General features: G+C 43.8%; 1 protein-coding gene across 7 annotated transcripts in view; it reads right to left on the minus strand.

Annotated features, from left to right (window-relative positions):
- The window catches only part of LOC137358811 (A-kinase anchor protein 7-like), a 190,790-nt gene extending 174,399 nt beyond the window's left edge, over positions 1-16,391 (minus strand). For all 7 annotated transcript variants that reach the window (XR_010971341.1, XR_010971342.1, XR_010971326.1 and 4 more), the window contains exons 1-2: positions 15,382-16,391; positions 4,915-5,067 (exon numbers count right to left, since the gene is read on the minus strand). Coding sequence is in view for 4 of the 7 variants with exons in the window: in XM_068025056.1 (XP_067881157.1) it covers positions 4,915-5,067; positions 15,382-16,099 (871 nt within the window). In the remaining 3 variants the exon portion in view is untranslated. The remainder of the gene's footprint in view (positions 1-4,914; positions 5,068-15,381) is intronic.
- Between the last annotated feature and the right edge of the window lie 520 nt (positions 16,392-16,911).

Genomic DNA, 16,911 nt, shown 5'->3' on the forward strand with positions numbered 1-16,911 from the left:
ACTTGAACAAACAGACATAAATTTATTTTAATTGAAAGCTGATAGATTGCCTGCAAACAATTTGTAGACAATGACCTGCAAATACCTAGATAATGGCCTGGATTTTGCAGTCAGGAACAAATGAACAACACTTGCTGTTCAGTACGCTTACAGCTGCCCACAGAATTTCTGTGGGATTTTCAGTGGCAAGTTACAGTCATTGACTGCCTGAAACAATGTTATACCCTCTGCTGGGGATCTGGGACCTGTGTGAACACAGAGTGTCTCTTCAATCAATCAGATTCTTTTTATTCATTCCTGGGATGTGGACGTCACTGGCTAGACCAGCATTTGTTGCCCATCGCTAAATGCCCTTGAGAAAATGGTGGTGGAGTTGCATTCTTGAACCGCTGCAGTCCATATGGGGTAGGTACATCCATAGTGCTGTTAGAAAGGGAGTTCCAGGATTTTGACCCAGCAACAGTGAAGGAACGGTGATATAGTTCCAAGTCAAGACAGTGTGTGGCCTGGACAGGAACTTGCAGGTGGTGGTGTTCCCATGCATCTGCTGCCTTGTTCTTCTAGGTGAGGTCGCAGGTTTGGAAGTTGCTGTCTACAGGGCTTTGGTGCGTTGCTGCAGTGCATCTTGTAGATGGTACACACTGCCGCCACTGTGCGTCTGTGGTGGAGGGAGTGAATGTTTGTGGATGGGGTGAAAATCAAGCGGGCTGCTTTGTCCTGAATGGTGTCGAGCTTCTTGAGTGCTGTTAGAGATGCACCCATCCAGACAGGTGGAGAGTATTCCATCACACTCCTGGTGCCTTGTAGATGGTGGACAGGCTTTGGGGAGTCAGATGGTGAGTTATTTGCCGCAGAATTCCTAGCCTCTGACCTACTCTTGTAGCCACGGTATTTATATGGCTACTCCAGTTCAGTTTATGGTCAATGGTAACCTTCAGGATGTTAAGAGTGGGGGATTCAGCGATGGTAATGCCATTGAATGTGAAGGGGAGATGGTTGGATTCTCTCTTTTTGGAGATGGTCATTGCCTGGCACTTGTGTGGAGCTAATGCTACTTGCCACTTATCAGCCCAAGCCTGGATATTGTCTAAGTCTTGCTGCATATGGATGACAGCTGCTTCAGTATCTGAGTCGTCGCAAATGGTGCTGAACATTGAGCAATCATCAGCAAACATCCCCACTTCTGACGTTATGATATAAGGAACGTCATTGATGAAGCAGCTGAAGATGGTTGGGCCTAGGGCACGACCCTGAGGAACTCCTGCAGTGATGTCCTGGAGCTCAGATGATTGGACTCCAATAACCACAACAATCTTCCTTTGCACTAGGTACAACTCCAACCAGCGGAAGGTATTCCCCACCCCACCCCCCATCCTTGATGGCATACTTGGTGAAATGCTGCCTTGACGTCAAGGGCAATCACTCTCACCTCACCTCGAGTTCAGCTGTTTTGTCCATGTTTGAACCAAGGCTATAACGAGATCAGGAGCTGAGTGTCCCTGATGGAACCCAAACTGAGTGTCACTGAGCACGTTATTGCTAAGCAAGTGTCGCTTCAGACCACTGTTGATGACACCTTCCATCACTTTGCTGATGATCCAAAGTAGACTAATAGGGCAGTAATTGGCCGGGTTAGACGTGTCCTGCTTTTTGTGTAAAGGATATACCTGGGCAAATTTCCACATTGCCGGGTAGTGTTGTAGCTGTACTGGAAGAGCTTGGCTAGGGGTGGGGCATGGCTAGTTCTGGAGCACAGGTCTTCAGTACTATTGCCGGAGTATTGTCAGGGCCCATAGCCTTTGCAGTATCCAGTGCCTTCAGTCGTTTCTTGATATAACGCAGAGTGAATCGAATTGGCTGAAGTCTGGCATTTGTGATGCTGGGGACTTCAGGAGGAGGCCAAGATGGATCATCCACTCGGCACTTCTGGCTGAATACTGTTGCAAATGCTTCAGCCTGGTCTTTTGCACTGATATGTTGGCCTCCCCCATCATTGAAGATGGGGATATTTGTGGAGCCACCTCCTCCAGTTAGTTGTTTAACTGCCCACCTCCATTCATGAATGGATGTGGCAGGACTGCAAAGCTCAGACCTGATCCGTTGGTTATGGGACGCTTAGCTCTGTCTATTGCATGCTGCTTACGCTGTTTTGCATGCACATCGTCCTGGGTTGTAGCTTCACCAGGTTGACACCTCATTTTGAGGTGTGCCTGTTGCTGCTCCTGGCATGCCCTCCTGCACTCTTCATTGTATCAGGGTTGGTCCCCAGCTTGATAGTAATGGTAGATTAGGGAGCTATGCTGGGTCATGAAGTTACAGATTGTGGTTGAGTACAATTCTGCTGCTGCTGATGGCCCACAGCGGCTCTGGATGCCCAGTTTTGAGTTGCTAGATCTGTTCAAAATCAATGCCATTTAGCACAATGGTAGTGCCACACAACACGATGGAGGATATCCTCAATGTGAAGATGGGACATGGTCTCCACGAGGACAATGTGGTCATTCCTACCAATACTGCTATGGACAGATGCATCTGTGGCAGGCAGATCAGTGAGGATGAGATCAAGCATATTTTTCCCTCTTGTTGGTTCCCTCACGACCTGCCGCAGACCCAGGGCTGAATTTTATCAGCCCCTCGATGCCGTAGGTTTTGGCAGGAAGGCCCACAAAATGCTAGTGGGAGCAGCCTGCCATGACCCACGACGGCGAGAAGGCCCCGCCGGATATTAGCGGCGGCGGTGAGGCCTCGGTGCGGCCCCAGCGGGGCCTTCATTAAAATATTGAAATTAGCCACATTAACATGCGAATGAACTTAGCTGCCACCACCACTAGCAGTCCCAAGCCAATTTTACGGACAACCGGCCGCAACTCGCCGTTGGAGTTCTGAGGCGAGACACTGGGGGGTGGGGGGGGGGGGAAGAATAAAATTATCAGGGTGGGGCGGGGGGGGGGAACGGGGAAAACTATTCCTATTGGTTGTGGGGATGGTGGGATGGGATTGAGGGTCAAAGATACTGAAGTTTGGGGGGAAAGTTCAGAATTTCAAAAAGTGTATTTTTGGGGAAACAGGTCAATTTATATGTTTAGGACTCAGTTAGGGGGTGGGTGAGAGACGGGATTCAATGTTACATTTAACGTTTTTGTTTTTAAGCTCACTTGCACCTTTAAATATATCCTGAAGGGCTTGAAGCCCTTTAAAAATGGCGTCGGCGCCTGCAATGTGGTGCCAGATGCCATTGCCTGGGACTCGGCGGCCGCCCCTTTTATGTCATCGGGGGCGGCCGCTCTGCCCCCTCCATTTAAATCTGCTCCTGCGCATAATATCGCGGGGGCTGGACGGCGGCACCTCCATGTCAGAAGGCTGTCATCTTCACAATGCGCTGCCACAGAGCGCAACGCCCTGATAAAGTTCAGCCCTCAGTCTAGCAGCTATGTCCTTTTGGACTCGGCCAGCTCGGTCAGTAGTGGTGCTACCAAGGCACTCTTGGTGATGGACATTGAAGTCCCCCATCTAAAGTACATTCTGCGCCCTTGCCACCCTCAGTGCTTCCTCCAAGTGCTGTTCAACATGGAGGAGTACTGATTCATCAGCTGAGGGGGTGTGGTAGGTGGTAATCAGCAGGAGGGTTCCTTGCCCATATTGGACCTGATGCCGTGAGACTACTTGGCGTCAGGAGTCAAGGTAGAGGATTCCCAGGGCAACTCCCTCCCGATTGTATATCACTGTGCCGCCTCCTCTGCTGGATCTGTCCTGCTGGTGGGACAGGACATACCCAGAGATGGTGATGGCCGTGTCTGGGACATTGTCTGTCAGGTATGATTCGGTAAGTACGACTATGTCTAGTCAGACAGCTCTCCCAACTTTGGCACAAGACCCCAGGAGGGCCTTGCAGGGTCGACAGGGCTGGGTTTGCTGTTGTTTCCGGTGCCGAGGTCAATGCTGGGTTGTCCGTCCGGTTTCATTTCTTATTAACTTTGTAGCTATTAGATACGACTGAGTGACTTGCAAGGCCATTTCAGAGGGTATTTAAGAGTCAGCCACATTGCTGTGAGTCTGGAGTCACATGTAGGCCAGACCAGGTAAGGACAGCAGATATCCTTCCCTAAAAGACATAGTGAACCAGATGGGTTTTGACAACAATCAACAATGGTTTCATGGCCATCATTAAAATAGCTTTTTAATTCCAGATTTTTTATTAATTGAATTCAAATTCCACCTTCTGCCGTGGTGGGATTCAAATCCATGTCCCCAGAGCAATACCCTGGGTCTCTGGGTTACTAGTCAAGTGACAACACCACGATGCCGCCGCCTCCCCGGTAGATTGAAGAATCCTTACTGAAACATGCAGAGTCTAAACTAGGAAGTGTAATTTAGAATAGAAATCATGTGCAGAAAGGAAACTAGAGAGAAAGAAAGATGGGATCGAGAAGGAGAGACAAGAGAGAGAAAGAAATAGAAAAAATATTTTAATTTTAATTGTTTTTACATCTCCAACAACAATTAAAATCTGAAGGAATGAGATTCCACACTTGTTAAAGTTGTCAGTGCCGGGGAAGTTGTTTGTTAAAAATTCACTTGCACTTGAATGGACAAGCCCCAACTTTTTCTGCTGTGCTTAGTGGGTAACCAGTGAGTCAGTATCGCAACTTCACACCCGCCATGTGTTTCAATGTAGAGTGTCTCAGCAAGGTACTGGTAGAGCGAAACTTGCGAAGGAATAGGGCTAATTGGACAGCAACTTCCAGATTTCTGCATTTAACTGCACATGTGTGGACGCCAAAACTTTCTGTCTGACTTACTCCATAATAACAGTGAGCGCTCACTATTATTCTTACTGCAAAATCCAGGCTGTTATCTCTGGGGTCACAATGAATGTGAAAAAAAAAGAACCATACCACTAAAGTCAAAACTTACAGCCATACTCTTCCCTGATTTCTGCTTGTGAAAATGGAAGCTCTGCCAGAAGACTATTTATTTCATTCTTTGCAGATGATAGATTTTTCTTTCTCTTTCTTGGCCTCAGCTTTTTTTTGGTGTCCTCTGTCTGTTGTGTCCCCTCAGGAGCATCTATACAAAAGTATGAGCCATTAAAAATAAGTGTATAGTATACCATATCATTTGATAAGAATATTTGTATAAAGTAAATCTGATTGAATGAGGAACTGGGTCAAAATAAGCAGTAATCCTTAGCCATCTACAGTACAACTGAGAAATTATGACGAGGTGATTTACATACATACAGGTGGTAGGTGGCAAGCAGGACAGGATTTATTTTAAATAAAAATAAGAAATGCTGGAAATACTCAGCAGGTCTGGCAGCATCTGTGGAGAAAGAAGCAGAGTTAACGTTTCAAGTCAGTGACAGGATTTATTTTACTCTTGGAAGATAACAGCAATACTTCTGTAAACCAGAGCATTCTCAGACAATACTGCACTCAGTTCAATGAAAACAATGAAGTAGGGAATCCTTTTTAAATTGTGACTTTCTTTATGAATATTCAAAATTTATATTCTGTAAAAAGTAACTTTCCAGATTTTACATCACAGAAAATATCTGCATATTCTGTGAAGGTTCTTCAACACCCCATTGGTTTTTGTTATTTACATTCCTGTTTTCAGTAACTTACAGAATGTTTCTGTATGGAGCCCCATTTCCCCTCTCAGGTAGGCGAAGATGATTCCACGGCATTATTCCCAGTGTCCTGGCCAACGTTTATCTCAATCAAAATCACTATAACAGGCAATTAGGCAGGGGAGTCAAGGGTGAAGGGGGGCAAACCGGGAAAGTGGAGTTAAGACCACAACCAGGTCAGCCATGACCAAATCGAATGGCGGAGCAGGCTCAAAGGGCCGAATAGCCTACTCCTACTCCTAAGTCATATGTTCCTATTAGGTCAGTTAGCTCATTGTTGTTTGTAGAATCTTGCTCTGCACAAACTGGCTGACACATTTGCCTACACAACAACAGTGACTACATTTCAAAAGTACATCAATGGTTATTAAGCACTTTGGGATCTGCTGAGGAAATGAAAGACATTATGGAAATGCAAGTTCTTTCCATCATTAATTGTATGAAATAGACATATTTTATCTGGGTTTATACTGGGTACTGAATCATAAAAAAGCTACAGGGTCAAAATAGTAGATTTGTTTCTTGCAATGTTGGTTCTGAAAGAGTACAAATAAAGTATTCTGTAGCAGAGAGAATTACTTACTCCTCATTGGTACCTTAAAATTTATCAAGATCAAACAGCAGCATAAAATATGCTATTCATATAGCATGAACTGTATATAAAAGACTGTACAGCTGATGTATTTGACACAACAATATCAGTGGTCTCTATATTCAGAATTCTGGAGTTGAATTGGGGTGGTTCTCAAAGAGCACAAGTGAAATTTCTGTACAAAGAAAAACATGTATTTTGTGTTACATATTTAGTAGCCTAAATTTGTTTGGGTGCATGGATGAAATTTTCACAGAGCTGCATTGTAGCTGCTATTCAGTAAAGTGCAATGGAGTACCTGCAAAGAAAAAACATAATGTGTCCACTTGAACTGTGGAAAAACATTGCATTATGTGATACATATGTCTTTAGAAACACAAGTTGTGTTTTGAGAGCACATTTCGAGCTCGACAGCACTGAGAAGCAGCACTGGTAGTTACAACTCGGTGACTGGTCACAGCGCTTTGAGGTGATGAATAAACATCACAAATGAAGTGTGTCACACATCAATGTGAAAAGACAACAGTAAAGGTTTAAAAATTAGCATTGTGATCATGTCATGCAGGCCCCCACCTGCCAAGCATGAGGCATATTAATTTCACCACATGGACATTAAATTTCAAACTGTTGTTGAAGTGAAGAAAGGACTTGCTTTAAGCAGATCTTGGCTGGAAAGACATTAGCATATTAACAGACAGTGCTTGGCAAGAACAAAGGACCATTCCCTGACACATTCAACCCACAATGGACTTTTGATCACAAGACGTTGAAGGTGGGGGAACTCGCATTCCAGGTTGACGGCTAAGATGGCCAAATACACAAACGGACATGGTCAAACCAGCTAGTCACACTAACCTGCTGGGCAACCTGAGTTTTTTGAATTTGGGGACAAAGCAGAATGCTCCTGGACTGAGAAGATCTCTCCTGGCTGGCTCACCACAGCCTCTCCTGTCTGCCAGCTCCCATCTCTTTCTCACGGAACTCCAAATCCACCGAAGACACATGAACCCCAAGAGATAATAGTCTCCTATAGCGAACAAGGTTTAAGAAGAATACTGGGCCCCAACGAAAAGCAAGATCTAGCTACAATAAAGGACACTACAGTGAGCTCGAAGAACCGGAACACAAAAAACCTCCTCAGATATTGTCTCAAACTTTTCCACTTTATTTCTTATGTTTTCATTCCGTCTCTATCTGCATGTGTGTATCGCGTGTACATGCTAACGTGGATGCGTTGTGTATCCGTAGGCGTTAACTGAATTAGAGTTTAAGTTTAATAAAATGTCACTTTTCTTCTTTGAAACTGAGAAAATCTGTTGTGCTGGTTTCTTTGCCTTATAATTGGAAAGTGGTGAAAAAGGATTCACCAAGGGGGAGCTGAAAACACGGTGTGTTTAAAAATTAAACCCTATTACAGTCAGACCAAGTGAAGGCTGAAAAGGAACCCTAGACCAGAATCCATTATATTGCAGCATTGTAACAGTTTCCCTTAAGATTTCAACTTATATTCTTAGAAACTGCAATATATTTTCAAATACAATAAATCAAAAGATGGACCCACACAGCATGTTCTGTACTGTGCCAACTGCTTCCTCATCAAAACATTATTTTAAACTCCCCAGTTGTCATCTAGGAAAGCATAATGTGTGCTCATTTAATTTCCCCTCATCTTGAATAGCTTAAGCTTTGTACAATAAGATTCATATAATCATCACTTTGTTATGTTAGCAACCCTGACTGATAAAATGTGACAGATGTCCAGATGGGACTGTTTACTAATAATCCACTTAACCAGATTATACTTTAGTGAGCATTTGTTTGGAACCCCTTGGTCTTTTTATTTACTAGGTCAGCTGCGGATATTAAATGTGTACAAACTTACTGCGACTTTGTTGCACAATTCTACCAGAAGCTTGAATTTGGATTAGTTTAACAAAAGTCGAGAATCAGAGAGCTGTACTGAAAGGCACATTGACAATGGGTTACAGTCAAAGAAACGAGTGGTTACACTCCCTCTGCGTACTATGCATGGCTGGCGGCTACAGTTGACTCAAAGACGATGTGGCACTGAGGATTGCATACATCAGAGTGATTACATCACAAACAAGCTTAAAACCCCTCAGCCTAGTAGAAAGAAGAAACAAAAGAGATGAGCATTTTACAGTGCTTTTCATGACCTCAGGATGTCCCAAAGCACGTTACAGCCAATGCAGTACTTTTGAAGTGTAGTTACTGTTGTAATGCAGGATACACTGCAGCCAATTTATACACAAACTTCTACAAACAGCAATGTGATAAAACTAGATAATCTGTTTACATCATTACCCTTATATCATGCCACAGCTGAATTATATATGTGAAATTTCTCTACATCAGCTCAGAACCTTATACTATGTTTCTGCCTCCTACAAAACAACACAACAACTGCACCACCTCAAAGCAGTTCCAAATAATCTTTTGCCTATCTATCTGCCTGCCAGCATTTAGTTCAAAAGCCCTTGTCATGGGTAAATGTTCGTGTACAATTCCAACCCGTCAGATTAAAACAGTTGCATAACATCACACTACAGAGAGAAAACCAAATTACTATATGTGCCCAACTTTATAAAATCTTGGGCATGGTTAAAATTCATGCTTGCTCCAGATATCTTTTCTCCTGCCCAACACAAAACATCTACTTATACAAGCAAGTCACCATTCTCTGTGATCCAAAAGATTAGCTTGTGCATGAAGTAATTTGGGATATCAGGCTTAAATAAAAAACAAAATAAACAAACCCTTTTACTAATGAAGTACGCACAGGAAATAGTAAAGGTTATCATCGTATGCTCTTAATCTCTTCAACTGACTGAAAAATAACACGCCAACTGACCATAAATCTCAGGCTACATATTAATCATTTATTAAGTAGAGTGAAACAGAAGCAACAGCAGATTTCACGATTTTAGTGTCCATTTCAAAATAATTTAATGTGAGACTAGATGCTCACAAAGTGCTCTCCTAGCTCTGACTACCAAGAACCAAACTTATGGTCTTTTGCTGAGTTGAAATGGCTAAAATGCCTTCTGGTTCAAGTAATCCATGAAACACACAGAAACCTGCCAGAAAGAATACACTCTGACTACACCCAACATTTTCTGCATGTTGTTTTTGCCACATGGCAAAAGAGCCCTTCAGACAAACAGCCTCATTAACCAAATTCAGTCTACTTAATAAATGACGCATATGTAGCCGGAGATTTATGGTCAGCTTTTCTCCTGTTTATTGCACTCACTTGACTGCTACCAAGCTGAAGCAATTGTGTCCTGCAAGAGCTTAATTGGCTCTTGCTATTGTGCTCATAATGCAACCCTATGTTTTTCTCTTGAGAATCAGCACTATAAATGTGAGTTGTGAGGTACCAGGGTAATGGCTGAGTAGATCAGGATACGGGCAGAAAAGTTTTGGAAGAGCTGAAATTTAAGGAGAGGAGGCTCCCAGAGGAGCATTGGCACAGATAAGACAGAAGGTGACAAAGACAAGAGCCAAGTCTGTGGCACCATGGATGGCTCAGCTGCACAGGAAGGGAGGAAAAGGAGTGGGAGAGCTATAGTGAGAGGGGATTCGATCGTAAGGGGGACAGATAGGCGTTTCTGTGGCCGTAAACGCGACTCCAAGATGATATGTTGCCTCCCTGATGCTAGGGTCAAGGATGTCACGGAGCGGCTGCAGGACATTCTGAAGGGGGAGTGTGAACAGTCAGAGGTCGTGGTATACATTAGTACTAACGACATAGGTAGAAAGAGGGATGAGGTCCTCCAACAAGAATTTAGGGAGCTAGGTAGCAGATTAAAAAGCATGATCTCAAAGGTTGTAATCTCTGGATTACTCCTGGTAGCACATGCTAGTGAGTATAGGAATAGGAGGATACAGCAGATGAATACATGGCTGAGGAGATGGTGCAGGAGGGAGGGCTTTAGTTTCCTGGATCACTGGGACTGTTTCTGGAAAAGGTGGGACCTGTACAAGTTGGATGGGTTGCACCTGAACCGGAACAGAACCAACATCCTTGCTGGGAGGTTTGCTAGTGCTGTTGGGGGGGTGGGGGGGGGCGCGGTTTATACTAATTTGGCAGGGGGATGGGATACAGAGTGGAGGTACAGTAAGGGATGATGCACAGTCAAATATAGAAGAGAAACTGAGTCAGTCTGGAAGGCAGAGCAAATATTGATCTGTTAAGGAATAAGTGAAAATGCAAGGTTGGATTGCATCTATTTTAATGCAAGGAGTCTGACTAGTAAGGTAGATGAATTGAGGGCATTGATTAGCACATGGGATTATGATATTATTGCTATCACAGAGACATGCTTGAGGGAAGGTCAGGACTGGCAGCTCAATATTCCAGGGCATAGAATCTTCAGGAGTGACAGGGGAGGGGATAAAAGAGAAGATGGTATTACACTGTTGATCAAGGAGTCAATTACTGCAGTAAGGAGGGATGATATCTTAGAAGGTTCCTCAAATGAGGCCATATGGGAGGAACTTAAAAACAAAAAAGGGGCAATCACTTGGCTGGGAGTGTACTACAGACCTCCAAACGACCAGGGAGAGATATAGGAGCAGATATGTAGGCAAATCTCAGAGAGGTACAAAAATAATAATAGGGTATTTCAACTTACCTAATATCAACTGGGATATTCTTAGTGCAAAAGGCTTAAAGGGGGCAGAAGTCTTAAAATGCATACAGGAGAGCTTTTTGAGCCAGTACATAGGAAGTCAGACAAGAGAAGGAGCAGCACTGGACTTAATCCTAGGGAATGAAGCTGGACAAGTGGTAGAAGTGTCAGTGGGGGAGCATTTCAGGGATAGTGACCATAACTCTATAAGATTTAAATAGTTATGGAAAAGTACAAAGACGGACCAGAAATAAAGGTACTGAATTGGGGGAAGGCCGACTTCAGTATCATAAAACAGGATCTGGCTAAAGTGGACTGAGAGCAGCTACTTGGAGGAAAGTCTACATCAGACCAATGGAAGTTAAAGAGGAAATAGTGAAAGTTCAGAGCAAACATGTACACGTTAAGGTGAAGGGTAGGAACAACAAGTCCAGGGAACCCTGGATGTCAAGGGATATAGAGGATTGGATAAGGAAAAAAAGGCGGCTTATGGCAGATTCAGAGCGCTGAAAACAGCGGAGGCCCTAGAGGAGTATAGAAAGTGTAGGGGGATACTTAAAAAAGTAATTAGGAGAGCAAAGAGGGGACATGAAAAAACACTGGCAGGCAAGATAAAGGAAAATCCTAAGGCATTTTATAATTCTATTAAGGGCAAGAGGATAAGCAGGGAAAGAGTAGGGCTCATTAGGGACCAAAGTGGCAATGTGTGTGTGGAGCCGGAGGGTATAGGTGAGGTTTTAAATGATTACTTTTCATCTGTGTTCACTATGGAGAAGGACGAAGTAGGTGTAGAGATCAGGTAGGGGGATTGTTATATACTTGAACATATTAATATTGAAAGGGAGGAAGAATTAGCTGTTTTAGCAGGCTTAAAGGTGGACAAATCCCCAGGTCCGGATAAGATGTATCCCAGGCTGTTATATGAGGAAAGGGAGGAGATAGCAGGGGCTCTGACACAAATTTTCAAATCCTCTCTGACCACAGGACAGGGACCAGAGGACTGGAGGACAGCGAATGTGTTACCTTTATTCAAGAAGGGTAGCAGGGATAAATCAGGTAATTACAGGCCGGTGAGTCTAACATCAGTGGTTGGGAACCTATTGGAATAAATGCTGAGGGACAAGATTAATCTCCACTTCGAGAGGCAGGGATTAATCAGGGATAGTCAGCATGGCTTTGTCAGGGGGAGATCGTGTCTAACTAACTTGATTGAATCTTTTCAGCAGTTGACTAAATGTGTAGATGAGGGTAAAGCAGTTGATCTGGTCTACCTGGACTTCAGTAAGGCTTTTGATAAGGTCCTGCATGATAGATTGGTTAGGAAGGTAAGAGACCATGGGATCCGGGGCAATTTGACAAATTGGATCCAAAATTGGCTTAGCGGCAGGAGGCAGAGGGTAATGGTTGAGGGTTGTTTCTGCGAGTGGAAATCTGTGACCAGTGGTGTACCGCAGGGATCGGTGCTGGGACCCTTGCTGTTTCTAGTGTACATTAATGATTTAGACATGAATATAGGAGGTATGATCAGTAAGTTCGCAGATGACACGAAAATTGGTGTCGTACATAGTGAGGAGGAAAGCCTTAGATTGCAGGACGATATAGATGGGCGGAGCAGTGGCAAATGGAATTTAATCCTGAGACGTGTGAGGTGATGCATTTTGGGACGACTAACAAGGCAAGGGAATATACAATGGATGATAGGACCCTAGGAAGTACAGAAGGTCAGAGGGACCTTGGTGTACTTGTCCATAGGTCACTGAAGGCAGCAGCACAGGTAGATAAGGTGGTTAGGAAGGCATATGGGATACTTGCCTTTATTAGCCGAGGCATAGAATATAAGAGCAGGGAGCTTCTGATGGAGCTGTATAAAATGCTAGTTAGGCCACAGCTGGAGTACTGTGTACAGTTCTGGGCACCAAACTATAGGAAGGATGTGATTGCACTGGAGAGGGTGCAGAGGAGATTCACCAGGATGTTGCCTGGGCTGGAACGTTTCAGCTCTGAAGAGAGACTGAAAAGGCTAGGGTTGTTTTCCTTAGAGCAGAGAAGGCTGAGAGGGGTCATTATTGAGGTATACAAAATTATGAGGGGCATTGATGGATTAGATAGGAAGAAAATTTTTCCCTTAGCGGAGGGGTCAATAATTAGGGGGCATAGAGTTACGGTAAGGGGCAAGACGTTTAGAGGGGATTTGAGGAAATATGTTTTCACCCAAAGGGTGGTTGAATTTGGAATGCACTGCCTGAAGGGGTGGTAGAGGCAGGAACCCTCACAACATTTAAGAAGTATTTAGATGAGCACTTGAAACGCCATAGCATGCAAGGCTTTGGGCCAAGTGCTGGAAAATGGGATTAGAATAGGTAGGAGCTTGATGGCCGACACAGACACAATGGGCCGAAAGGCCTGTTTTTGTGCTTTATGACTCTATGACAAGAGTTAATGAGATGGATTGAGGTAGAGGTGGAGTTGGCAATGTTACAAAGCTGGAAGTAAACAGTCTTTGGGTTGGAGAAGATATGGAGTCAAATGCTCAGGTTAGATTGAATCAGATGCCAAGGAAGCAAACAGTCTGGTTCAACCAGGCTGATGACTAGGAGGGTGATGGAATTGGCATCCGGAGTAGAGTTGTCCAAAAGCAATGGCTTTGTTCTTCCCAATGTTTAGTTGGAGGAAAATGTAACTCATCCAAGAAGTCTAAAAATACAGAGGTAGTGGAGAGGCTGGGCATTGTCAGTATATATTTGGAACCTAATCCCATGTCTGAAGATGATACTGCCAAGGAATAGCACATACCTGGTAAAGAGGAGAAGTCCAAAGACAGATCAGGGTGGGGGTGCTCTGAAGCCATTGCTGGAGATCCTCCTGCTTTGTTTGGATAGGCAAGAGCAAAACCCACCAAGCTGGATAACATAGGACAGGCGTTGGAGAAGGATAGTGGGATTAAACAGGTCAACGATTGCATAGGAGATTGAAGAGGGAAAATACAACACAGTCAGAGGGAATGTCATTTGTGGCTTTGATTAAGGTCATCTCTGACAGCGGCTGGAATATGTGGTTTGGCTCACTGATGGACTCCAGTGCTTCTCAGCAGTGAAAGGAGGCACAGCATGTAAGTCAGACAACATTGGGTGGGGGTGCAGTCATCCCAGGGCTAACAGCACTCGAGTGTGTAACTTTCTAAGAGATCTTTGCAAACATTAAATTGGATGTTTTGCATTGGGATCTTGGAAGTGTATCTGAGCCTGTCGACGACATATCTCTGTCCCACGAATGTCAATAATTAAAATGTTCACTTACTTTAAACTATCACAACACAAATGTTAATTACTGGCTTGGTTAGCTTTCCAAATAAAACTCTTTTCCCCAAATCAAATAGGAAAGACACTGCCTCTGCACGCGCCTTTGTATGTCTCGCTGCCTTTCCCACTCTAAATTTGACAGGAATCCCAAAGTGTACAGCACTTACAACTGGAAATCAATAAAGGCTATAACAGGTGTCTTGGCAGTCATCTTTTCTGCCTCTCTCTCAACCTCACTTTTTAAAACTGCATCAAACTTTACCTGAATAAATTTTTTGAGATTTGTTCACTAGATTTTTCTCGAAATAATGTTTAGAAACAAACAAATGTTGGAGAATACTTCTGTCTCTGTCTCAGTGTTTATCATCTGACTATCTAAACTGACCACATTGCAAGAATTACCTTCAGCTAACAGCATCACTACTCTGAACAAAAATACTGAGCCTGAGCCCAGGCTTTTGGAAAAGGCTGAGGCCTTAAAGTAAAAACTTTAACGAAGTCATTAAAAATAACAATTCAATTGATAAATTTTACATTATTGAAATTTATTTTATAAATCATATGTTCTAAATTAGAAATTTCAGTCAGAGATAAAATGAGACTTTTTTCAAAAAGCTGTTTAGATTGATTAAATTGATTCATCAACAAACAATAAGAGCAAAAGGTTTACATGATGTGGGGTTGCCATTATAAATATTTACATGGGAATTTTCAATGTTAAATCTTCATAGAAAAAGTGACTAAAATGAGGTTTGTGAACAGGCAGAATATGTGCCATACGTAAGGAATATATCCAAGTCTACTCCTTAAAATAGTCAAGCCCACTAATTCATAAAAAAATCTGAACAATTGCAGAATTCAATCCCCAAAATACCAAAAAAATCCATGAATAAAAACCATCACTGTAAATCAGTGGTCCTGACAACACATCGGACGTATGTTATATAGCATAACTGTATATCCTTTGTCTCACCATAACGTCATAGATGTTATTTTATTATAGACAAACATTAGATAATGCACAAATTGTGCCTACAGGTGTACGGATTCCTGCTGTATCTCAATAAGTTTCAAGGAAAATCAGTTTTTTGTGCTGTTATGCACGTGGTACTTTGGAGTTATAAATGGTAGAAAAACGTTATAAAGCTTCTCAAATTAGGAAAAAACGAGCATTTGTAATTTCAATATATTTGCGATTCTCACCATTTTGCAGAAGCTGTTTAGCATTTGCATCAGAAAATAACCAGCCTGTCATAGCAAGCGAATCCTTCACGGAGGCTGCATCAGACTCGGGTGTTAATACTAGCTGAAGTTCCTCATTGCTTTGATCACAATCCATAGACATCAAAGTATTATCTTCTTCCAACGTCTTTGAAGCTACCGCCTCCATGGCCCTAACAGAGAGCGAACGCAAGAAGTCTACCGCAGAGTACCTGGCGTTCGTTCCACCCAGTTTAAAAACAGGTGCTGTAAGCACTCTTTGATGTAAAACTGAATAATGGCATAAAAAGTAGAATACATCGGTATTTTCTAAATAGGCCGTTGCTTTGAAACACTTGGATTTATTGGGGGATTCCGCTCTTGTAAAACATTGAGATAATGCAACCCTTTTACTAAAAGGTTTAAAGCCCAGTTGCTCCACAGGAGGACTGCGTATCCAGGCTACAAGTTTCAAGAGTGCTGACCTTTCACATCCTAATTCTGGCACATTGATTGCACAACGCCCGCAGCCGGGAGCAAGGTCCAAACTGCAGTCGGAGCGACTTGCGAGCACACGGGGCCAAAACCTCCACTTTCTTCCAGTCCTTGGCGAGAGCAGTAGCGACGCGTTGCAAAAGCACCTCAATATCCTGCTGGCTCCCGGATCTTTCCTGCATTTTGCAAGCAGACGGGCTGAGCAGAAGCAGCTCCGGGCCAGCATTGAATGGGAGCAGCGAGCCCGGAGTTTGTTGCAATGTTTATTCCCGGGGGCTGCGCAGCGCGAGCGCTGGGCCCGGGTTCCAATCCTGCAGCTCAAGCCGGGCAGCGACGGCGGCTCACGAGGACCCGCGCGGGGCTCCCATGTGTCGCGCTCAGGAACGCAATTCCCAGGGGCTGCTTCTGTATTGCGTGCCGATGCCCCACTCGCGGTTGGTTGTAAAGTGTTCAAGCTCGAAGAGCAATCACGCAAGTTTCACATTGTCAGACTGGTTAAAAACCGGATATGCATGCTGGAAATCTGAAACAAAAACAGAAAATGCCGGAAATACTCAGCAGGTCAGACAGCATCTGTGGAGAGGGAAACAGAGTATTTCCAGCATTTTCTGTTTTTCTCCCATATTTTTCCTGCCAGAGACGCCATCTATGAGTCAGCTATGGCAAACACGTGAAGCGGAATGGAGACTGGTTTCAATCTCACTTTGAAGAGCTGGAACCTGTCATAGCCGCTAAGCACATTGCACTGCTGAACTACAAGAAAGCCCCCAGCGAGTTAACATCCGTAGCACTTAAAATGCCAGAAGCACTGCACAAAGAACAGCCAGGCACTGTGCAAATGACTACTGGCAACACCTATGCAGTCATATTCAGCTGGCTTCACACACCGGAAACATCAGAGGAATGTATGATGGCATGAAGAGAGCTTTTGGGCCAACCATCAAGAAGACCGCCCCCCTCAAATCTAAATCAGGGGACACAATCACTGACCAACGCAAGCAACTGGACCGCTGGATTGAGCACTACCTAGAACTGTAC

Source organism: Heterodontus francisci, chromosome 3, assembly GCF_036365525.1.
Source record: "Heterodontus francisci isolate sHetFra1 chromosome 3, sHetFra1.hap1, whole genome shotgun sequence".
Lineage (NCBI taxonomy): Eukaryota > Metazoa > Chordata > Chondrichthyes > Heterodontiformes > Heterodontidae > Heterodontus > Heterodontus francisci.